This window comes from Pezoporus flaviventris, unplaced genomic scaffold (genome assembly GCF_033815535.1).
Source record: "Pezoporus flaviventris isolate CSIRO_AGI_PZ_B2104156 unplaced genomic scaffold, CSIRO_AGI_Pfla_v1 ptg000007l, whole genome shotgun sequence".
Taxonomy (NCBI): Eukaryota; Metazoa; Chordata; class Aves; order Psittaciformes; family Psittacidae; genus Pezoporus; species Pezoporus flaviventris.
In genome coordinates, this window is record NW_026892555.1 from 66,497,569 (window position 1) to 66,521,965 (window position 24,397).

General features: G+C 38.9%; 1 protein-coding gene across 4 annotated transcripts in view; it reads left to right on the forward strand.

Moving 5' to 3' along the window:
- The window catches only part of MOCOS (molybdenum cofactor sulfurase), a 222,401-nt gene that overhangs the window by 174,514 nt on the left and 23,490 nt on the right, over positions 1 to 24,397 (forward strand). For 3 of the 4 annotated variants that reach the window (XM_061449066.1, XM_061449065.1, XM_061449067.1), the window contains exons 7-9: positions 10,082 to 10,198; positions 13,009 to 13,455; positions 21,119 to 21,281. In XM_061449066.1, coding sequence (XP_061305050.1) covers positions 10,082 to 10,198; positions 13,009 to 13,455; positions 21,119 to 21,281 — 727 coding nt within the window. The remainder of the gene's footprint in view (positions 1 to 10,081; positions 10,199 to 13,008; positions 13,456 to 21,118; positions 21,282 to 24,397) is intronic. The other variant, XM_061449068.1, reaches the window with a different exon arrangement.

Here is a 24,397-nt window from a genome sequence, read left to right on the forward strand (position 1 = left end):
TGTCATGAAAAAGGTAGTATGTATATGCTCAGTGCTGAGCTAATATTGCAGACCCTTCACATAGAGATTCACTATCAGCTCATTTATCAACAGTGAGTATCTGCAGTCTTCAGCAAGTATGAATGTCAGGTGTTTATATATCCCCACGTCCTTCTAATCTCTAAAACACTGTTTGACAGCAATGATTCAGCTTCAGTTTTCATCTTTGCCATCTACTTTTATCAAAACCTTGCATATAACTCTGTGCAGTTCCAGCCTAGTTTGAATGCCAAAGAGGAGGCGGACCAGCTGTAAAGGATCAACATTGATTTGAAATAATCATACACCAAAAAGAGAAAAGTGCATTTCTCACAAATCAGGACAAAATGCAAAGTTCTCTTCCATTTGCAGATTAAAAAAAACAAACAAACAAAAAAAAAAAGCCACTATCTCTGCTATGAGGAATGTTTTGTGCTGCAGTTAAGTTTTCCTCTTTGTTTTACTAGGTTGAAGACCTGGGAAATGTTCTTTGTACAATCAGTGGATAATTACAGAGTAATTTTATAATCCTTTTACATTTCATTCTGTAAAGTCATTTTGGAATCTGGAAGAGGAGAAAGGGGTAAGAGACAGAGATGGACAGATGGAATTTCACCCAAAACATGTGTTGAATTTTATGCCCGGGAGAGCTCTTACCCAGTCACACCTTTCAATTCAGTGTTTTCTATCCCCAGTGACAAACAGCACTCCCTTATCAAGCTTATTCTTTTTTCACTCTGGTCTTCTGAAACAATATTTTTTTTAAACTCCTGTGTGTCATGGACTTAAAAAAGTGAGCAAACCATCATAGCTATCTTTTGAAAAATGGCTATCATTTCAACTGTGGATTACCAGCTCCCTTTCCCACTCTGTTTTTTCACACTGCCTCCTTTGCCTGGAGCCTGAAGCTAAACAGAAGTAGCTTGCCGTGATTGTCTCACCTGCAAAAGTTCCCTTGGTATCTATATACGCTTGCCATGCCTCCTAAAAATCCTGTCAGGGAGCAAACAAGCATCAGTCCATTAGCAGTCTCATCCTTCTTGCCTGCCACTTCACACTTGCGTGATAGACAAACTGCTATAACAGGAATTGGCTGCCAAAGATAGAGGATGTAAACAATTTGGTTTGCCTAAGGAAGGTTCTTCTGCAGTGTTGCATATGGATGAGTTTTGCCTCTCAAGACTGAGAACCCTGCTCAGATTGTGATCAGTTTTGTCTAAGAGCCTACATTAGCATGTCCCAGCTCACTCTCATCAATCCATATAGAGTGAAGAGAGGTCTAGACTTTGAATTTATCTTTCTTCATCCATTTCTCAATAAAAAACTATTAACAATTCTGAGCAGATAACTTCCAGTTTGTGCCCCTTCAGCATAAATCTATAATGCAATTTTATGACTGCTTTTATTATGGCATCTGCTGACTGTCTTACTTCACTTCTGTCTCAACCTCCCTTGAGTTAACTTAAGGATAGACTCAATGACCCACTGCTGTTTTTTTACTTTCCTTCCTTTATGGTCTATCATTCTGAAGTGAAGACCAGGGTGGCCCCAACTAACTTAGATGTAAGAAAAGTCACACAGGATCTCACCATTAGACCTTCTATACACTGATAGCCTCTTTCTGCCACATGCTAGCATTATAAGAAGACAAAAACAGAATAAGACTCCCCCAAGAAACAACAAAAAAATGTTTTCATCTTAACCCTGTTTATCCTTCCGCATCCATAGTAACCTATGGCAGTGAATTGTCCTGTGAGCAGCTTAGCAGCGAAGACAAATTCACCCCTGTGGTTTGAGAAGACATGGAGGGGGAAAACAGATCTTAGGACTGCCAGGACCTTGAGAGGTTACTCATCAACACTGTGTGCCAAGATTAGATCATAGTTACCAGAACCGTTCAGCAGCCTCTGGAGGCAGTTTGTTCTAGAACTTAGCTATATGCAATACTGCAAAATATTTCATAATGATTAATCTAAATTTCCCACTGTGCACCTGAAGTTCATTGCTACATGGGTTGGGTAAAAAAAGAGACACCGGTTTCGGCAGGAAAGCATCCTTTGGTGATGTATTAATGAATTGCTTAGCTGGACCTAGATCAGTTGCCAGGGCCCAGCAATGGCCAAGTGAAATCCCCTTCTGTGGTAGTCTTTCAGTGTCACCTTGAAGGATTCACTATCTGTCTTTCCCACTTATTCTAACCTCACAGGATTGGAGAGAAAACACTGGCAAATCTTCAGATTTCAAGTGGCGGATACATTTGTATATACACACAGCTGGCTGCATACATATTCATATCACTACTCAATGTTACATGATAAAAATACCTGCAATACCTGAAGTGGATAGATTTCTTGAAATAATTGCTGTTTATGTCTTAGATGATACCATGAGTTTTACTAGTAGATTAGTTCCAATGCTCTGTACATATGGTATATACGTACAGAATTAGGATAATGGCAACATGTGAATTAGAGGAGTGGAAAAAAGAATGAGCTACAGCATTTCACAAACTTTACCAGTTCAACTTGATCAAACTACTGACCAAAGTCTGGTAGTAGCTATCAGTAGTTACCTAGAAATTCATACTATATCCCTATAGGAGAATGTGGGTTGCTGTTAAGCAACGAAGGAGAGCTACTTCTACTTTATCTAATCTTTAATCTTCATAGAAAGCTGTTAACCAAGAGTTCTTTGTTGTTCTTTAAACTTTAATCCTTTTGTTTTTTCCAGCTAATATTTTTACTTTTGTGTAAAACAACAATTCAGTTTGGCAAGTGGAGAAGTGCAGCATTTTTTAATCTGGGCCATAGAAAATGGAAATCCAGCATTTGTTAATTCCAGCTAAGAATGTCTTTGCAGAGATGGTCAAATGACTCTGAGCTAGTTACACTAATGCATTTAGAAGCATAACCACTCATTATATCAATTTTGATGACTCAGGGAAAGAAAAGTGTTCTTAACTTGCCTAATGGGATTTTTGGCCATCTTCCCAATAGCTACCTAAAAACTGCTGAGGTGATTGCTCACTATTGATTTTAGCTATGGATTTAGCCATTGATTTCAGGAAGCCAGAGATGGCAGATAGACCACCACAATAGAATGCAAACAGGATTACAAGGAGAAAAAGATTGTTGTGAAGATTTCTGTTGAATGTCCACTAATTTCCTTGGTTCCAATTAGTTTTCGATAGCACTGTGGATGTCTTGTAAGCAGGGAGGTAGCAGCAATGCAGCAAACCACACTGTCTTGTCAGTAAATGGCACTTTATTGCTTCAAACTGTCAAGAAATGTCACTACAGTCTGGATCTTTGCTTACATTTGAGTACATGGCACTGGGAACTCGAAGGCAGCCCTTACAATAAGGAGCTCACAATACAGGAGTCAATTTCAATGATCTGGGTAGCGGATCACTGACTGACCATCAGGCAGTGCTGTACTTGAGAGACTCAGTGTGATAAATGCAAACCTAGTTAGTAGGTAATGAAGCTCTCTTCCTGCTGAGGAAGCAGTGACAGAGTACAGGCTGACTTGCTTTCTGTAATATCTCATTACAGAGGGACAAAGACACATGTGATACAGTATGCTTGAAATTGCCTGCTATTAAATTGCTCATCAGAGCTGGTCAAGGTTAGAAAGCTTCATGAAAGCCTAGACTGAAGGTGTTGCTTGACAGTGCTTCTCTGGAGTGTCTTTGCATGTTGCTAAGGAAACTGGAAAGGAGCTAAAATAAAGATGCTCACAGTTGCTCAGATGAAAGAATCTTGGATGAATGAGGGAGGGTAAATATTTTCTGTTTAGTAACAGGGACAAATTGTGTCTCTAAACTGCAGACCTCATTACACAGGGGAGAAATGTGAAAAGAAGCCACATGGTAGCAGCAAAAGGGCTGCACTGAGAGCCTCTGCTGGATTCCTTTTTTCTTGATCTGCTTAAAAGCAGATAAGCTGGTTTTGGATGCATGTAATGTCCAGTTTCAGTCCACCATCTGAATCCTTCTAAGAGAGCCCGCTCCCTTCTTTATTACCTTGCTTGCATCTTCCTATCCTTCTCTCTCCCTCTCCCTTCTCCCCAGATCCTGTAAAGAACACTGTATGGCCTTAACTAAAGTAATTTTTCTACCCAGTCCATCATGGGATTTTAACCCCACAACCTCCCTGTGACCTGTTATCCCATTTTCAGGGGATAAATACAGACAATGGTGGATTTAAGTGATTAAAGAAAAAGAGGAAAAAGTGTAGAGTGTTTTGGCTGGGACATGAATTAAATCTGAACTGCACCTTTTTGTTCCTAGACAGTTTCCACTTGTATTAGTCTGCTATATTCCCAGTTATCCCTTCATGATATGAGTTATGGCTTAGTCTTTGGTGTTGTTTGCTTCTGTCTTCCACTTCTCTGACTGGTAGTAGTCTGACCCAAAGCCTTTTCGGTCAAAAAACAGCTAAGGATGCTCAGTGTAATATAAAGTACAGTCTTTTTCCTATGACTCACGATGGAATGCTCTGTTAAAGTCAGAGTTAGGAAGCCCCAAGAGGGCTTGGGTTCCTTTGCTTCGCTTTTCTTCCTGAAATCTATCCTTTCCCTGATGTCATTTTATCAAATCAGATCTTCATTGTCAATGAATGCAGTTTAAAAGAACAAAAAAGCTAAGAAAAAATGACATCGATTGGAGAGAACTGTGGTCATTGAGATGACAAATCAAAGAAAACAAAGGTGTTTATCCTACTCATCAGCCTGATCAGTTTCAGATAGCAGGACCTTGGACTGATGAAGTTTATATATGTTTGAAATAAGTCCAATTCCTAATTCACTGCATGTATTACAGGGAAGAAAAAGGCAGTTGAAAAAATGTGAGACCACCCATTAACAGTCAAGACTGTGTTTCATTTCTTCCTTATAACCACCCCACCATCAAAGTGTCTTCTACCTTTTGAATCTCAGAAATGTAAAATTATTGTTAATCCCTTAAGTACAAAGGACCTGAAGTTTGCTGTGTATGGCATCTTCTAAGTGAGAATTCCTGCAGAATGGCAACCTGCATATTCTGAATTATGCTGATGTTTCCAGATTTCTTCTCTCCTGTGCAACCTTCCCTGCTATTTGACTGTGTTTGAAACTAGCAGAGAAAACTGTCACATCAACTAGAAAGTTCCTGATAAGCAAGCATTTCCACTATCGGGACACTGAGTTTGAGAGTTTCAGTAACTTTCAGAATCTGTCTAATCCTTCACTGCCTTCTACCAATACTTCGTTTTCTACTGACCAAAGGGATTTTGGTCAAAGTGAGTGATGAATGGGTGTAGACTAAAGAGAAAGTTAGATCCACTCTCCAGTTGGAGATCCAATGAGAAGCAGAGGATCAGATTCACCAATATGATGGGAACCTGCCCACACAGACATTTTTTCCCTGGGATAGTAAAAAAAAAGCCTCTGTTGCAGGAGACCATGCAGTTACTCCAGTTTAATGATACTGTAACTCAGTTAAAATGCTTTTTTTCATACGAAATGATTCAGAAACAAGTGCTGATTTTTTTTTCTTCCTTCTGACCTACTTATTAAACTGTGTTAAACAAGATTAAGTATGCGTTTGTATCAGAAGCAACATTTCACAGTCAAATGCTGGGTGACAGAAAGAGCTAGCTTACTTTCTCTTCAATTCCATGCTATGATTCAGTGAATTAATTTACCAGTGGATGTGGAGAACACTGTCATGAAACCTGTTTTATAACCAGCCATCAGTGTTGTGCAGTGCAATTCCTGTAATGAGCAAATCTATCAGACAGACAAACTTCTCTGAAATTTGGGCATTGTAGCAAGTAGAATGAGAAATCCCAATCCCAGTTCCTGAAGGACAGTACCTGCCAGTATTGACTTATATGATTTTCAGGGTTTTGGGACACTTCATGATTTAGTATAAAAAGTTCCTTTATTATATGAATAATTCTTGTAATACCCAGTAAAATAGCTTGCACAAATAAGAAGTACATGCTTGAAAAAGAGCTACAGAATTAGATCCTATGGGAACGACATCAGCAGGAGTCCCTAAAAAATCTGTCATTTTTATTGGAAAGCATAGGCTTAGTTGATTAGAACTTATCTGCAAAATATGCCCCTTCCCTGGAAGTGTTCAAAATCAGATAGGATGAGGCTTTGAGCAACCTAGTTTAGTTGCTCCCATGGCAGGGTGGTTGGAAATAGATGATCTTTAAGATCCCTTCCAACCCAGAATATCTGGTGATTCTATGAGCTATTTGTAAATCTTTACTATCACTTAGTTTATCTCTACCTACCTATTATTCTCGGACCTATTCAAAGGATCCTGAAGTCTGAGAAAAGCTTGCACCTCTCAACTGACTGTCACAGAGGCCCTGAAGTGAATGGATAGCATAAGTCAGTCATTTAGCAAAGGCGGCGAAGCCAGTAGGCAGCTGTGTGACAGAGAACACACCAGGATCATCTTCCTTTCGGAGCTGTCCAGCTTCTGGGTGTGAAATAAAATACCGGATATCCAAGAGGGGATTATTGTAGGATAAGGCATTAAAACCAGCAGGAAAATCCTTCTCCACTTCAATGTTCTTTATACTAAAAATCTCCCAAAATTTTCATAGTATTTATCAGAGAGAGCACTGAAAACAACTCTGAATGCGAGCATTTTGTCAGTCTGGCAACAGTAAAGGAAGTCTCACTGAGGGAGGCAGCTGTGCTTAAAATAGAAATTTTCTCTAAAAGAAAAAAAACCAAACCAAAGCTATTTTAAAAATTGGTTTAGATGAACTTTGTTCATGTGTGTTTATTAAACTTGAAGACCATGGCCTGGCAATGTGGAAAGCACCTTTTGCTTGTCAAGTATCAAGACACTATGATGTCAGAAGTGTTGGGGTGTGAAGTAACTGACAGGGCCTGGCCCACAGGAAAGAGCTTCAGGAAAAAATAATGAATGCCAATGGGCTCTAAGGGACAGAAGCTACTCTCAGATGTTGTGATGACTTAATCACCATGTCCTCACTGACTGAAATCAGTAAAAATACAGCAAGATTTCTGCATGTGTTTTGCAGTTTAATTGTAGTCTTCAAGCTCTGAAATACTAAGGCACAATAGTTCCAAATATCAGACCCAGGGAATCACCAAAACTGACAATTTGTGATATTAAGCTGTGTACTTACCATTAGTACCATTCATGTTTCTGTGCCTTCATTGGTGAACATATTCCTGGCTCCCAAAAGTCAGCTGCTGCTGTTACAGACAGATCTGCAAGCAGTGTTCTGTATTTCATAACCCTGAGCTCAATATTCATTATTGCTCCTTATGGCAATTTTAAAGATGCGCTTTGTTTAAGTAAGCTTTTCTTCATTGAAACAACTGTAGCAGATGTTTTATGTTCTGTTTGGTTTGCTATGTAATAGCACTGCAGAGAGAGATTAAATTAACTCCCCAAGTAGCATATTTCTGGGGTGAAACTAAACAGGAAGAAATCAAAGCATATGTCCAAGGGAAAGTCAAGCATGAATTCAAGGGACAGATAGATTGGCAGCACTGCCCTTAATGATTCTTTACATGGTGTCATTGTTTGTGATGAGAAGTGTGCATCACGTTCCCAACATCTGGGTGCATTATCACATTGGTTATAGCAGAGTATGATTAATACTAAAGCTATGGATAACTTATCTTTGTTCTCCTGAACCACAATTCCCCATAATCCTCTAATGCTCATACATCTTTATGTACCAATAATTGTTGTTTACTGTACAGATTAATATATATCAAAACGTAAAGTGTTATTGGAGAGTGGTATTGGGTCACACAGCTAGAAAGAAATTACTGTTCATTAAAGAACAGTAATATTTTTTTTTTACAAAATTAAAAAGATTTTAAGAAAGATCTCTTTAACAATTCCTTGAAGTTGTGTCATGGATAATCCATTACACTCAATACACTTTGATAAGCAAGGCTGCCCCAACAATGTTTCTCCAAAAAGTAATAATAAAAAGATGATATATTTAAAAGTTTTTTTGTATATTGAGCAAATAAGCCCAAACACTGTAAGAATTCAGCAGTGAAATATCTGTCACGGTTCTTTCTTTGCTTGTCATCATTAGCAGAATGATAGATCCACCCACAAGTCACTAGAACCATGACAAACCATGTTATGCCAGGATGACAACTTCTCTTATCTAAATGAAAAAAGAAGTCAAGAAAATGTCACTCTTCCCAGATTGAAGTTTTCTGACAAAACAAAGCTAATGACACCACAACAATCTTTCTCAGTAGATGCCTCTTACTATAACTTTGATTTGAGAAACATGCTTTGAGCACAGGATATTCTCCAAGGCATTAATCATGAATAGGAATCTCAGGACTGATTCTCTTCTTTGCTTTCCAAGTCTGGATATATAAAGAGTAATTTTGATTGTATCTCCGTTTAAGAACTGAATCATTTTGAACTGAACTAGTGGTGCAGAACATATTTAAGTTCTTGTGCACTATAATAATGAAGGATTTCTTTTGGGTTTTGTATACACAGCACATTTTTGTGAGAGTAACTTGTGCCCCACACATGAGAAAAAATAAATTCTGAATTATAGGCTGAATTTTTTTGGCTATTATCCTATTTTCCTAAGAGAATCTATGTTAAAAATAATAAATACCAATAAAGATTAAGCTGTCTAGAAAAGCTGGATTGAATGTTTGCATTGATACCTCAGGCAGATAAAGCGTGAGCTCACAGTTAGGAAAGTGCATTACCACACATTTAGGCTGAGCTCTTGCTCTGCGTGTAGCTGAGACTGAGCTCACTGTGAGGAGGATTGTGTTACTTGTACAGCTGGCTCCTCGCAGTCTGCAGCATGGTTATTCTCAGAGCTCTCAGCTCTCTATTTCGCAAAAGCATTGAGGTTAATGCAGCTTGTGCAAGGCTGTTCTGGAACTCTGTGGCAGAGATAGGATGTGCCAGGTTTCATGCTTTCTTTCTGACCATTTAACTGCCCTCTATCCCAGTCCAGACTAAGAATGTTCATCGTTGTCAAAGAAATAACTGGCGGTAGCTATACATGCTCAGCTAACCTTACCAGATGCTGTTGCTGCTTTTTGAAATCAACATAAAGTGTTTACAGACCCCTTGAGTGTGCTTCCATGGTTTCTTAGCTGTGCTAAGAGGATCCCTATAGTGCGCTTCCATTTTTTCTTAGCTGTGCTATGAAACCCGGACAATCCATATGTCTTCTCTGCAATGCCATCCTACCACTCTTGCCCTCCCAGTGCATGCATATGTGTCTCCTTCCAAAGCACACATAGACATGTGCTTCTGTTCTTCTTGCACATCCTTTTCATTCCCTCAAGTAATTTATTTATGCCAGTTTGTCAAGTATTATATTTCTGCCTATTCATTATTTAGTGGACAATAAGAAAATCTTATAACACAGAACAACACAGCACAGCACAAGGAAAAGTACACCTGGAACTTGGTAGACTGTGTGGTTGTACAAGGAAGACTCAAGGAGGTATTCCAGTTTAGTCCCTGCCTTGTCAGATGTTATTGTTTACTGGGGGATGATTATTCAAGCACTTGCCTGCCAAAATCCCACAGATGCAGTCAGTTTCTGTAATGAGAACTTGCAGTTTCAGATCCTTGGACAGCAAAGTTTTCTTCAGCTAACCAAACAGGTGCCCGAGGCCTCTCTTCAGTCACTACAGAGGCAGTTGTAGGTGATGGTTCTGTCAAAACACTGAATGACACTTGACTGAAGGCCTGCGGTTCGCACTACTGATGTGAATGAACCTGTTCATTGGTTTAAAATTAAGCACATGTACCAGCATTAACAAGATCAGGACCTGAACTGATATGCTCTGTGTGTGTGTGTTGTGTGCTCTCAGTGCCAAGGTAAGCATTTCTGCCTCTGTCCTAAATGTTTATGAGAATGCTAAAAGCTATGGTAAGTTGTTAATAATTTAGAGAGGTAATTTACTTCAAATTGATTTGTACTTTTAAAACATATTGTCTTGTTCACCACAACTTAAAAATGTCTATTTTTCTACTCTCCTATGTCTTCTCTTCTGCTGAACTGGAAAGGTGGACAAGATGGCCAGTCTTTACAATATACATGTCCGCACAGGTTGCTTCTGTAACACAGGAGCTTGCCAAATGCATTTGGGTATAAGCAATGAAGACATACAAAGGAACTTGCAGGTTAGTGTCTGAATGAGATTACATGGAAAATACCTATATTCAGTGACCCAGGTGACATCTTCTGACTCCCAGTTCTGAATTTCCTAAAGACAGGAGCTTTGAAGGGGAAAAGAGAACCTGTCTCTGCATCAAAAAAAAACAAAATTCTAAGCAGTTAAAAGCTAAAGTAGGTGTATTATGCCCTGTGGTTTTGAGTCTCTGCAACTTTAAGAATAATGGTAAATTTTATTTGCTTTCTCTGATCTTTCAACTCAATTGCCATGTTAAAGAACTAACTGAACTGGAATTCAGTTCACTGAAATGGGGTGTTGAAGCAAAATCATGTGATGGACCCAAAGCAGTATGTGTTGCTTGTCTTTATTTCACTGGAAAATATGAAATTGTGGGTTCTTGTTCTGATTTGGAATTACATGAAAACAAGACCTCCTGCAGAACACAAGTTCCTGAACAATTCATCTCATGTTGATCCTTTAGTACACTTAATTGTACTTAATATCATTTAAGTATTATAGACCTATTGTTGTTGGATGTTACAGTTTAAAAGGCATACAAAAATTGGATAAGAAACAATAAATGGGAATACACAGTGAATCTCAGAGGGTGTAGTAAATTTAGATGATGTCCACCTAGCTAACTGGTGAGTTAGATTGTTAGAACATGAATGTAAAGACTGTTTTCTAGATGACTAATATTTTCCATAAGTTGTCATTAAAAGACGTATGACGGGATATATCACAATGAAGCGGGGGAGGCTTCATGTCTGTATATTTATCAGAGTTTGAAATTGCAGTAAATTAATGCAGAGCAATCCAAAATTTTATTAATGGTATTCTTCAAAAGATGAAAAATTATAATGGCTGTATTGATATTGTAGCTCCCTTATTATTTCTTGGAGACATTCATATAACTTTTGCAAATACATTTACATGCAAGACTGATCAGACAGGTTCTTAAAGGGGAAGAGCTCTTTAATACTTTCCTTGGCAAAATGGTACTTTGATTTACTATGGAACCTCTCTCCTCTGAGAAAGAAGAAAAAGGTTTATCCTTCTGCTGAAGTGCAAAATGCCAGATGACCAGCTGTGTGGATTTCCTTATATGCTAAGGAGCACTTGGCCTCCTGCAGGTCTGTATCATTTAAATGGGGATAGTCTAAACCGAAACTTATAAAGAGGTGCTTTATTTGCTAAAAGTTGTATGATGCGGTGGTGCAGTCAAGCAGTCATTATTTTGGGATGCTCCATTCCCATCAGTCCTTTAAGAAGGATCCGAATGAATTATTGATAATATTTCTGTATAGGGGAAGGCACCTTTTGTCACTTTATATGCACGTATACTTTGGTTTCACTTTTTCCCAGGGTGCTGAATGTGTGTTCTTCCTTCCTTCAGGAAGACTTGCAAGTATAGAATGCCTGTGAGAGAGGACTTTCTGTCCTCAAGGGTCCTTGGAGAGGTGTGGTTAGTTTTCTTAGGATGTTACGTAGGAACTCATTTACTTATTTGTACAGCAGGAACCTCTCCTCAGTCAGTCAATCAATACTTGACAAAGGGTTACATGTATATTAACAGATGCAACCTAATTTTGCAAGTAGTGCTTCTGCTCTATTGTCAAGGATACAAACTACATCACACTGCATTAAAATATTTATTACCGTATTGCATGCTATGACATACAGGGTTGGGTTTTTTTATTTCTCCTTGCACAAATGGCATCGATGTTCATTGAACCATTACATTTCTTGCTTTAAAAATCCCTCATGTAAATGAACTATTTACATTTCCATTTTTATGTAACAGAAAATGCATAAATAAATAAATTCTGAGGGGAAAAGAAAAACAACTATGCTGCACTTATAGGAATAAGGATACTGATTTAGGACTAAATCTTGTGTCCATTGAGTTAATGTTAGATGGATGAACAAAGGCGTTCTCTAGCTTATCTCACTGGAGGTGAGTAGCAGCATTCACTGACCCACTTACTGAAGGAGAAACTGCTTTAAGGGAGAGTTTTCCAGCAAGTGCTGTATGAAAGACTTATCAAATAGAGGGGCATCTACATGGAGGTCACTATTGGGGTATCTGAGGGATTTTTCAATCAAAATTTTTTGAGTGGAAGCCTGTATTCTCCAAAGGAGGAAGCGCTAGGGGGAAGGTGAGTTCCTCCCTTGTGAAAGCAATGTGCTAACTGGGTCAGCAAGACAGATTTGCTGAACATCCCAATGACAAAGGATGTCACTTTGGGTGATGGAACTCTAGATTCAAGTCTCTGCTTTGCTAATATCCCAGACCAGTTCTCAGATGTATAGCTGTCCATTGGATTATTTAACACAAGCCTCGAATAAGCCTCTGATAATATAAATTGGAATTGTTCTGATAGCAAATATGAAGAAAACTGCAACAAAAAAATCAGCACTCTCATGGTTTGTTCACTTCTCTGAATGTAATATCGCAGTTTAAATCGCAGTGAACTATGTAGACGAGACTAGAATATACCTGGAGACTACCCTAGCTAAGAGGCCATCTTAGGGCACACAACCTTTGTGTGATTCTAGATGTGTTCTTGAAAAGTCTCTTTTGCCTTAGGGTAGAATAGGACAAGCAACTCATAACAAACTTCTTCTCAGTTTGAATAATAAGATAGTTGGGATTTTTTTCTCCATTTTTAGCCTGCACTCATGAGTTAACTTTGTATATTTTAAAACAGTTTTTCAGGTTAGAATTAAGAAACTCATGAATAACTGTAAAATTAGAGGGAAATAAAGCACAGTCTGTCATAATAGCGCTTGGGTTTTCTTCCTGTTTCAAACTAGGCTGGCCATGTCTGTGGAGATGATATAGACCTAGTCGATGGACGTCCCACTGGTTCTGTGAGAATATCCTTTGGCTACATGTCTTCTTTTGAAGATGCACAGACTTTTTTGAAATTCATCATAGCCATCAGACTTTCCAAATCAGATGCTGAGATTCCCTTCCAGTCCTCTGTTACAACGCTGACGACAGAGTCTGTCCCAGATGACCGCCCTTCCTTTAACAGTGCAGATAAATTGTCTCCAATATCACACATCTCGGACACAGAACTCAGGAATAACTCATCTGTGACAATGACAACTGGCAGCAGGCAGCCACCACAGGCAGAGGCAGAAAGCATAAGGGCAGCTGTTTCTGAGACTGCAATACCAACATATAGAAGAGGCGGCAAGCCCATCACTGTCACCAACATTTATCTCTACCCAATTAAATCCTGCTCTGCATTTGAGGTATGCACTTTGAATCATTCTTGAATACTCATCTCAACCTTGTGTTTTATCTTACTCTTGTCGGATATGTCAACCAGGAATACCGTGTGCATGAGATAATAGGAAGCAGTGAGTGGCTACCCATTTTTCCTGTTTTCCAATTTTGATTAAGTCCTAAATGCTAAGGTACTTTAAAGGATTTCCAATTAGGCTGAAGTTGCAGGATGCAAATGTATCTTCTACTTTCCCCGGCCTCCCAACAGACAAATCTGCACGTCATGTGCAGTCTTGAAGAAAACAGTTGGATTTGCAAAACTTGACTAAAATATAATCAAGTAATTAGTATGCTTTTACAGAATCATTTGTGATGGACTTGTAGGCATTGATGGGTAAGCAGCAATTGAGAAAAAACTTGATTAACATGCTATAATTGAGAGGAGGCTGATTTGCATCACAAAGAAATGTTATCATTAAAAATACATTTGCAACAGAAATATGGCATTTAAGTGTTGCTACACTATTTGAAAGTTCACTCTTGGAAGATTTTAATTGCTTTTTTACCAAGTTAATAATATCGTCACCTTAGCTGTGACTTTTTCTTTTTTTAATAATGCAAGATGAAATAGGTGTATGGCCCACATATGACCTAGAATGGGACTCTGCTTAGTGCCATACTGGGAAGTGATTTAATGAATGTCAATAGCAGTATAACTTTCCCTATGAACACGCACTGGTGTGGGTCATTGTCTCACATCTCAGTGAAAATTGGGGTCAAATCCAGTGACAAATCACCTGCATTTAAAATATGGCTTCTCAGCTGAATTGGTAATGATTTATTATTTTTGTTCTTAATGCAAAAAGGGATGAGGAATTAAGGCAGACACTGCAAAATGATCAACAAAACATCTGTATTTTTGAATTTGGTTTGGCTTGTGATGTCTATAATTCAGAGGCACAATCTTGGGCATCAAATGAGACTGGAACAAACAATATCCACCCCTTGTAAACCTCCCACTAAATCAAACTGTTTTGAAAATCAAAGTAATCCCACATTTCCTGTGAAAATGTTTTAACTTTCATTATATTGTTGCAGTTGTTATAGATGTACTGTTATAGCTGTATTACAGAAGCCCACTACAGAAGATGCTGAAATATGCTGTAGCAGTATTCAGGCCGCTTTGGGGTTAAATTCTATTTTTAGCTTTCAGGCTGGTGTTGTGAGATACATACCACAACATTCAGTTCTAGGAAGCCTTTGAAGTGATTGTGCCCGTGAGCAGGTAAGATGTACCTCAGCATGAAAGAAAGCTTATGTTTCCCCACAAGCTGAGCCAGGTTTCTTCTCCTTGAGCTCTGCAAGGGGGAACAACTCTAGGTGATGTATTCATACAAAGCTGGTACTCCCTGGCAGACAGAACTGCAATTTTATATGGAAAGGGTAAAATCCCCATGCCTCATGCATACTTCTTGTGCCAGGCATGTGTTAATGGGCCTGGTGTGAAAGCAGGTCTTATCTTACCTCAACTTACCCCTCTGAAGTTAGATATTATTCTGTAAGCAGTGAGGCTTCTGCAGTAGGAAATATTAATTGTTCCTGGATACTTCTGTCTCTTTACATTAACTACACGAGGAATACAAGGCAACTTGGACTGCACAGCTAACACTAGCTGATTTGAATAGTTTAAAAATAGATATTAAAACTGTAATTACATTATGAGGTTTAGTTTTTGCATGCCTGGAGTGAAGTCGATGCTTTTTATCACAAAGCATCAGCCATGAAGCTCAGCACTGTCAGAGCTTGTATTGCCAAAGTGTGACATACAATTAAATATATACTGGATTTAGTATATGGTATTGGAAGGGACTGGAAGTTCACTACAAATAGCATTTAGTTCTCCTCCTCTTTTCAAAGAGTGTTTCTTGTGTATTTCCACTTGTTTCATAGAAGATACATGAGTACATGTGAAAGGACAGTAAAGTTGACCTAATGCATGCTCTGACAAAGACCTTTCAATGCATAAGGAGAGGAGGCCAGGAGATGGAGTCAAAAGTATTTTGATTCTCAATATTTTCTGCATTGAAGTAAACCCCCAAAGAAAGTGTGTTTGCTTTTGTGATTTCCTACCTGTCCACGAGGCATTCTTCATTTTTTTAATTCCCAAAGTCTGAGTGGCATTTCTACACCTGTCATGCATTTATAACCTGTCAGTCTCATTGTCTGCTTATAGAAGAGGTAAAAATGGTAACATACAGCCCACTATTTGTAATGAGCTTCAAAATTCAGTTCACCCCATTCCTTATCAGGCAGTGGCTTGATCTCTTCCCCACAGGTACAAGTGGAATAGAAAGCCATCACTGCCAAGCCCACACCATTGCTAACTGCAGAGTGCACCAGCCTCCACAGATCTATGTATGTCATTACTTCAATTTCAGCCTGTATCACCTTAAAACAGGAAAATAACCTGTGCTACATGCACTGGAGTTTGAAGCAAGACATGCTAAAGAAACCTAGCCACAATTAGATGACATCAAATCCTGAAAATCATTTTGCATTCTAAAATACTGATTATACCAACATCTCTAGGCGTGACCAGGAAAAGGCTGAATACTATAGAAAATTATTCCTTTGCCATTCTCTTAGTGGTCTTTGTCATACGGACTTCACACTTAGCGTTATATTATGTCCTTACTTTAGCAGACTCATAAACCTCTGTAGTAATAATTGTGCAGCTTGTAGTTTCCTTGTTCTTTGTTTAGAATCCAAACATTGAAATTCATTTCCATGTTTTAAATCTAAAAAACGTTTAGATGCCTTGCAGTTGCTGGAAAATTAAGGAAGTATTTTCCCAGTCAAAAAATTAATCTCCATTTTTATTAGTTATAGGGCTCTAAGCTAGCTGCTGTGAAAAGGGTAGATACTGGGCAGCAATGAATTCATTCGTCGTGTGATACTTAGATACTTGAGATCAAATCTCATAGATTTTTAAGTTCAAGTGCAGGCCTCCTGCTGGTATGGGAGGTCAGACCATGTGTATTAAATAGGCTTTGTAAGTACATGATCACTTGCATTTGACTAAAATAATATGTGCAGTGGAAAATTCCGGCTCACTTGGGTGTGCAGTACCCAGCCCATCTGCTGTTGAAATCTGCCCACTAACCTACTGGTTGCAGAATAGATGACTTCATTAGTGGCAGCAAGACAAGCCCGATGAGGATGTGAGTATAAACTCACAGCTGTTTGATCTCCTTTTTGGAGTCAGATCGTCTCCTCCTCTCCTAAACTTTGATTTCTCTCTTCACTAAACAGTGGTTTAGTATGGGAGGCGCTTGACCTCCAGAGACAATGAGAGTGCAGCATGCACTGGCAGCTGGGAGGATGAAGCTTGGCATGAAGATCAGCCTTCTGCAAGTCACTTAGTTCCTACAGCATTTTATAAAGTGCTCCTGGCCATGGGACCATCTCTGTTCAGTGTTGTGCCATGGGGTTTGTACACATGGCTCAGGAACTGGAGGGCAGAATGTTCTAACTCAGCTTCTTACATGCACTTTCTTTTCCTTAACAATTCTTTGTTAACTGGGCAGAAGCACAGAAGAGGAGTAATCTTTATCCCAGAGTACTTTTTTCTTCTTTCCAACAGAAAACCGTGTTTTAAACATGCATTTTTAAACATGAACATCTCTCATGTCAATGAATTTTGCATAATTACATAATGCAATGTGGCCAGTGAAAAAGGTTAAGACTTTAAACATTAATAACTTTATTATTTTTCCAGTAGTTTTCACAGTATAAAAATTGCATCTCAACATAGAAGACAAATTAGCCTTTAATTTAAAATACAATGCAAATTCCTAGTAATCACTGGATAAATTATATGCAAGACCACTAACATTTTTAAACTTACATAATTTAAAACCTATTCAGTGATTCCTTCAATATGTTCAAAAATTGTGTTAGCCTTCATGATGACATTGCTATGAACTACGGAGCAATACAGCCCAAAATGTTTTAAAGAAAATTCTGGAAGTAAAATAAAATAAAATAAAATAAAACCCACCATGTTTTTGCAATGGATATTTTTATATTACAAGAAGAAAAATGGACTAAAGCAGACAGGAAAAGACCATGTATTATACAATGATCCTTGTTTATGGCAGGTTGAGAAGAACTTACGTTGGATGATTAGCCCACCTGCCATGCTGAGAATGAAGGTGTATGCTAACATCTGTCAGTAAAATGATGGTCTCCCTTCTTTCTTTCTGTTTCCCTTTTTGATCTGTCTCAGTAGTCAGAGATAGTCAGACAACTTCAGGGAATCAAGCTAGAAGTTACATATTGCTTACTGCAGTGTATGCTAACCTGTTTTATTTCACTTCACAGTAAGCTTCATTGTTTTCTTTACTTTATTGGTCGCCTGAATATAGGTATTTAGTCACATCTGAGTGCCCTGCCTGACCTCCTTCTGCTGATCTACATGGATGTGGATTGTCTTTACAGCCTGTGTCATATGTGTTAGCTTCGAGCAGATATCTCAGACATAATCTGAGGGAGCTGAATTGAACCACTCTTTTCATGTCTCACATGAAAGCAGAGCTGGCAGATTTTGCCTGAACTGCTCTATTCAGTTGTGTGTAATTATTTAACAAACCTTTCAACCTCTCTGAAATAATGGCAGGAGACAGTCTACACAGGTCACAAGCCTAAGTACCAAGAATAGAAATGCATATGTTCTTCCACGCTCATCTCCAGTATCAGTATTAGCAATAAACCAGCTCTGTTTCATGATCGTCTGTGACAATCTGTCCAAGGCAGGGTACACAGTTCTTGGTTGTTGCAGCTTTATTTACTGGGGTCCTAGCAACACATGTGTCATGGTTTAAGCCCAGCCTGCAACCCAGAACCACACACTCTCACTCCCCCTGTTTCCTCCAGAGGGATGGGGAGGAGAATGGAAAGAATGTTAACTCCCACAGGCTAAGAACAGTCCAGTAACTAAGGTATAACACAAACCACCGCTGCTAACACCAGCAATAATAATGATAAGGGAAATAACAAGGGAAGAAAATACAACTGTTCACCACCCACCGACCAATACCCAGCCTGACCTGAGCAGTGATCTAGCCCTTCCAGGTAACTGCCCCCAGTTTATACAGTGGGCATGATGTGCTGTGGTATGGAATACCATTTTGGCTAGTTTGGGTCAGGTGTCTTGTCTCTGCTTCCTCCTCCTCCCTGGCAGAGCATGAGACTCAGAAAGTCCTTGGTCCTTGGTCAGTTAAACATTACTTAGCAACAACTAAAATCATCGGTGTTATCAGTGCTGTTCCCAGGCTGAAAGTCAAAACCACAGCACTGCAGCAGTTACTAAGAAGGAGAAAAATGACTGCTACTGCTGAACCCAGTATAACGTGCAATAGAGTAAGTTGAAAACTGGAGAGGAAGTAAGGCACTCGACAGTGTACAGAAGGACTCCCAAGAGAGGTCAGAGACTCAGTGCAGGGTACATGTGTGTATGATCTCACTATTATAGCAAATAGCCACAGGAAGGGAAAAACTGGGCTGAGGACCTATAGTCATGTGCTGCATCTTATGGTGGAGCCTTGAGTTCGTGGTTAAGTGAATTAGTTATTTCGGACCTACCAGAGGTATTTTGAATGGAAGGTGTTGATCATTTCCAGCTATATGCTACCTTAGTTGTCTGGCCTTTCCCCACAGTGCCTATCAGCATGTAAGAATTAGCAGAAGTTCTGATTAAAGAATGTTTTGCTTTGCTCATAAACTTCTTGCCTTCAGTGAGGGGTAAGCAAACACGCTATTTCCTGAACAAGATTGCTGTCCTGAAGTGGAACCAAAACAACTGGATGTTACAATAGGGAGCTAGGAATCTTTGTGCTCTTTTTTCCATTTTTCTGCTCTTTTAGTTTATTCTGCTCTTTTTATCTTGCAAATACTGTAAAGACCTGTTTTATCCATGGGACGATGTATTAGTGATTAGTGATCTTCTGTTTTGGAAGGAAGATTTGTTAGCAGGAAATTCTTGAAGCTTGCGGAAGATCACCAGCTGTTCAAATGAATTTTGTAATCTAACTATATGGGATAACCAAGAAATACTGGCCTCTCCAAATATAATTTTCAGCAAGAATTAAAATCTATTCTTCATCTAATATTGCAGTCCTTGGGCTATCATTCCTCTTCTAAAAAGACAGGGCAAAGGTTCACATCATTTAGGTGCTGACAATCAGAAGTGCTTGGACAACATGGTTGCAGATGACACTGTCAGACTAATTGAAGCTAAAGTTTCAATTTTTGACTGAATTTTTCATCCCTGCTCATTTAAAAACCTGCCAAAGAATATTATAAATTAAGTTGATAAAATATGTTTCTTCTCTTTAAAAATTTCCATGTATTTTCTATATTCATTACAGTTGATATCACTAAAGCCAAGTATTCGGAGTTCAGCTTTAATGCTTTCATTTTTCAGTTTCATAGCACCTGCCCTCAGCTTTCCATAGTCAGACCATCAGTGTCAATCTACTGCTGTAGGCTCCTGTAAAACCTGGAGAAGTTTATAAGGATGGGCTGTTGTGGGTTCTCCGAGGTTTTAGATAGAGCACATGTCAAACAGAAATGTGATTTTTACTTAATCTAACCAGTGCTTCCAGCAATGCTTTTCTTCAGAGCATCAGGCTGTGCTTGACATATCTTTTGCACAATGCTTTTTGCTAAAGTCTTTTGCCAGATAATTCGTGTGAGCTGCACTAAGTTTTTCTACAAGAATTCAACAAAGTTCAGCTGTAGTTAACTTTTCTCCATATTCAACCATGACTAGAAAGTATACATGAGCTGAAGCATTATGTTTAAATGCCCAGCTTTATGTTGAATGGTATTAATATTTTAACATTCTGAAGGAGAAAGCAGTTATTAATATCACCCAAAGGCATTACTAAAATTGCTCTCTTTTTGGATTTCATGATTACCATCTGTGTAGCATCAGTAACAGATGTTCTTTTCACCAGAAAAATGTACATGAAAACAAGGACAATATGCTTGTATGGGCTATTGGATGTAAAGAGTTTTATAGAAGTAGTGGAAGAACAGATAGCAAAGAAGACAATGTGCTTTGTTGTGAGGAGATCCGGAGAAACTATTATGCTCCTAGCTAAACCAAAAGTGTCAGTGGTGGAAGTTTTCTCAAGTGGATTCATTGATAAAGTGGTTCCAGTTTTATGAAAAATAAGGGTTTTTTTTGAATTTTGCATTTCACATTTCTCTTGCTTTTTTGTTTGCTTGGTTTTGCCAAAATTCATACAACTCCCATGAAATGCCCATACTTTGTAAATTAAAAGAAAATTGCTGAGGGGAGAGGTCCTAAAAATGGATGAGTGTAAGACTGAAAGCAGTTTTCAGAGTGTTTCAGACATTGTTCATTCTTATAGCTCTTTGAAATCAAAGTGTATGATAATATGTAACAAATTCTATTAATTCCATTTTGTTTTGTCAGCTTTGTGCAGTGATATATTTATCTTTGATTTGCAATTAAGGCTTCTTTTATTAAAGACTGACATTGGCTTGCACAAGTTTCCCTGATTTCAAAAAATTTCTTTAGAGGTTTCTTTTCCTTCTCTTTTCTTTTCAGCATGAATCTGTTAGTGCAAATAACATTTTCTAAACCTGATACTTTCTCAGGTTACAGAATGGCCAGTAGGAAACCAGGGTTTGCTCTATGACCGAAACTGGATGGTTGTAAACCAGAATGGAGTCTGCATAACTCAGAAGCAGGAGCCAAGATTGTGTCTTATAAATCCCTCAATTGATCTGAAGAAAAAAATAATGGTAATTCAAGCAGAAGGTTAGTAAACGAAATATATTTTCCATCTTCATTATTGGTGTCAAATTTCTAGGCAGAGACACCTGCATGTACCCAACAAAATATTGAATGCTGTGTATTCTTCTGAATTCAGGGACACATTCTGCTGCAAGCTGTGGATGAAGAAAGCCCACAGTGCAATATACCCACAGTGCAATATACAGCCCTGGGTAGTTTCCTAGCTTGTTTTTGGGACAGGTGGCGAGTAGACAATGACTCCCTATGTGCAACCATGAAGTGGATGCTCCAGGAAAGACTAATGAACTGACGGATGTGGAAACCTACTGACTAGTGTATCTATCCAAATCTCGAAGTTCACCAGCCTGAAGGGACTATTATTGGTGAAGGAACAGCAGCCTAACATCAAACAGCCTGGCCAAAGACCTTCTCATTTTATAGCTCTCCTCCTTCCAGATGTGGGATTAGAAGGCTAGAGTCTTCAGTGGAAATTAGTATCAATTAAAATGAGGACCAGGCAATATTTCACCCAGTTAAATACTTGCACTAGCAGGCAAATATTTCAGGGTGTTTGGACATCAAAACTCTTTTTATACTATGCTGAGGGGAAAAAAAAAAAACAGGAAAAAAAAAAACAAACCTTATGGCAATCATTATGGGAAGCCCTTTTTAGCTGGGGGTACAATTTATTTATTTTGCTAACAGTGCTGTTATCACTGGGCACTGGAACAGGTTTGTATTGCACAAAGTAGTTGATTATGCTGAGTTTGCATGTGTCTGAATGCTGTTCATCATTTCCCAGGGGTCTCACATTTACTCAGCTTGTATGTCTTAACCATTAATAATATATATGCCTACATTTTTAGCAGCAAGAGCAAAACAAGGGAACCTATATTCACATTTTTCTCTCTTAGAAATCCGTATGAGTGGATCTGTAACTATGATCTCCTTTCTGTTTGTACACTACAGTTTTTGTCCTCCCCAGCTGTCTGAGCACTGTTCATAAAATTGAGGCTGACCACTTGATTTCTTTTGTCTGGAATAGATTTGTAAAATGAACACTTAAGTACTTCCGGTAGTCTCCTGCAAGTCTGTGTGTGTGTTTCTGATCCCAAACACAATCTAGTTTCTTCCTGGGTATTGGACTGGCTCATTGGAACGCATGCTGCTATTTTCTGATGGTCCCTCTATAATCTTTCTTGGAAAAGGTATTGTTAATTCATTTCAATTCTGTGTGGATCACCTTGTATCTCAAATTTTTGTAGTACAGATGCATAGACAGCCTTCCCTCATGATGTTTAAATTGCTGAGTGCTGCAGAGCATATTATTTCTAGAAATTCAGTTCCTTACCACCTCTCTTCCTTTCTGCCTATACCTCTTGCTTGCAGACACAGCATGAAGTCTTGTCCAAACTTTCTCCATTTATCCTTCACATTTTTAGAGGCTTAGCTCTGTTAGGTCTCTTGGTTGTTTTGTTCTGCTCTTTTAAACATGTTCTTCATTTTTTCCCTTGCTAGTACCACGTTATTCAGACAAGTGGATATCCATTAGAATGTTTGCCTGTCAATAATACCTGCACTGACATACTTCAGAGGAAGTTTTCTCAGGCAAAACTGACAGTCTGGGTACCCATTTCTCACTGAGATTTACAGTCTCTTGCCATAGTTAGGGCCAGGTGAAATTCACCTTTAAATCCCACATTTTACTTTGTGTCATTTTTGGAGTTTTCATTGTCACTCACCTTCTTTCCGATGAGAGTGAGAAACATTTCCACCCAGAACTGATTGACCACATGTGTGGATCATTTTTCTGCCAAAAAAGAAAAGTGATCGGATTTCCAGTACACTCTAATAGAAAAATGCTCAACATTTATTTATAGCCTGCTTTGGTACAGCCAGTGTGTAATAGTGGAGTAATTTTATTCTTTGTTTAATGACTGTAGATACCAATAATCCTAGCCCATAAACTGGTCTGGGCCCTTTTTATAATAGTCCTGCTATTTTTCACTGTCAAGACGTTCTTGCAACCTGTGGCATTTTTTTCTTGCTCAACAGTGAGATAATGGCTCTCATTTTCTTGGGGAGACTATTCCATAGGTTAGTGATCATAAGATAGCACAGTGATGGGAACACATACAAACCGGCAGGGTAAGACAAATCTGTAGGAAGTTGTTCCAGGATTTATTCTGTTTTCTTTCCCTTTATGTGCAGACTAAATGCACAATTTGTTTGTTGGTATTAAAATTTTAATTTTGCCTTTTACCCCTTCACATACATGGGCCATTGCTGTATCTCCCACTTATTTCATGGCAGACAGATTTAATTTGATAAGTTGACTCTTTCCTTGCAAATCGAGTGTTAATCAGTATTGTTTTTGTCACCACTCTCACCAACCTGTCAGTAGTTTGTTGCTAATTTAGGACCTGAAGCTGAAAGCGTATGTGTAGCTGGAGCAGTGATCAGTGTGGTGGGGAGCCACGTTGGTTGTTCTGCAGCACAAAGCCTTCATTGGCTTATGTTGGTGGCTAGTGTTATTTCTGATTTGTAGCACTTATCCTGCTGAGTACAGCCACCTCCAGGTCTCTTCCAGCTTTGTTGCTTTATGAGTTATTTCTCCCACTGGATGCCTCCCACCCAAACTGCCTTTCCTTAGCTATAATATAGTGCATCCTCCCAAGATGAGCTTTATTTCTCCAATTCCCCTTCTCCTCCCCCTGCCCTCACAGTCCCCATGCAGAGTTTCTCTGTTCTTCTCAGTGTGATGGGGACATATATGGTCGTGAAGAGTGGGTGAGGGAGGTGGCAGCAGTGGAAAAGAAAGACAAAACCTTTAGGCTGCCTATTTACTGATTCCCTTCAGTCAAATGAACATGAAAATCCAGCAGCTCCTGGCTGAGTGGGTGATAGCTGCTGTGAAGCTAGCTGCCTTCCTCCTGCTCCTCTGCAAGGAGGCTGTAACCGCTCTACTTTCTCTACCAGTTTCTCTGTTATCATCTGCACTCATTGTGAGAGCGGGCTGTGGCAGTGATTTCTATGTGGAGCGTGATTTGCTGTGTGTAGATGTCTCCAACAGAGGGAGCCCAAGGTAACTGTGCTGCTGGGTTGGGTGCCTCTGATAAACGCCTTGAGACAAGGGGGGT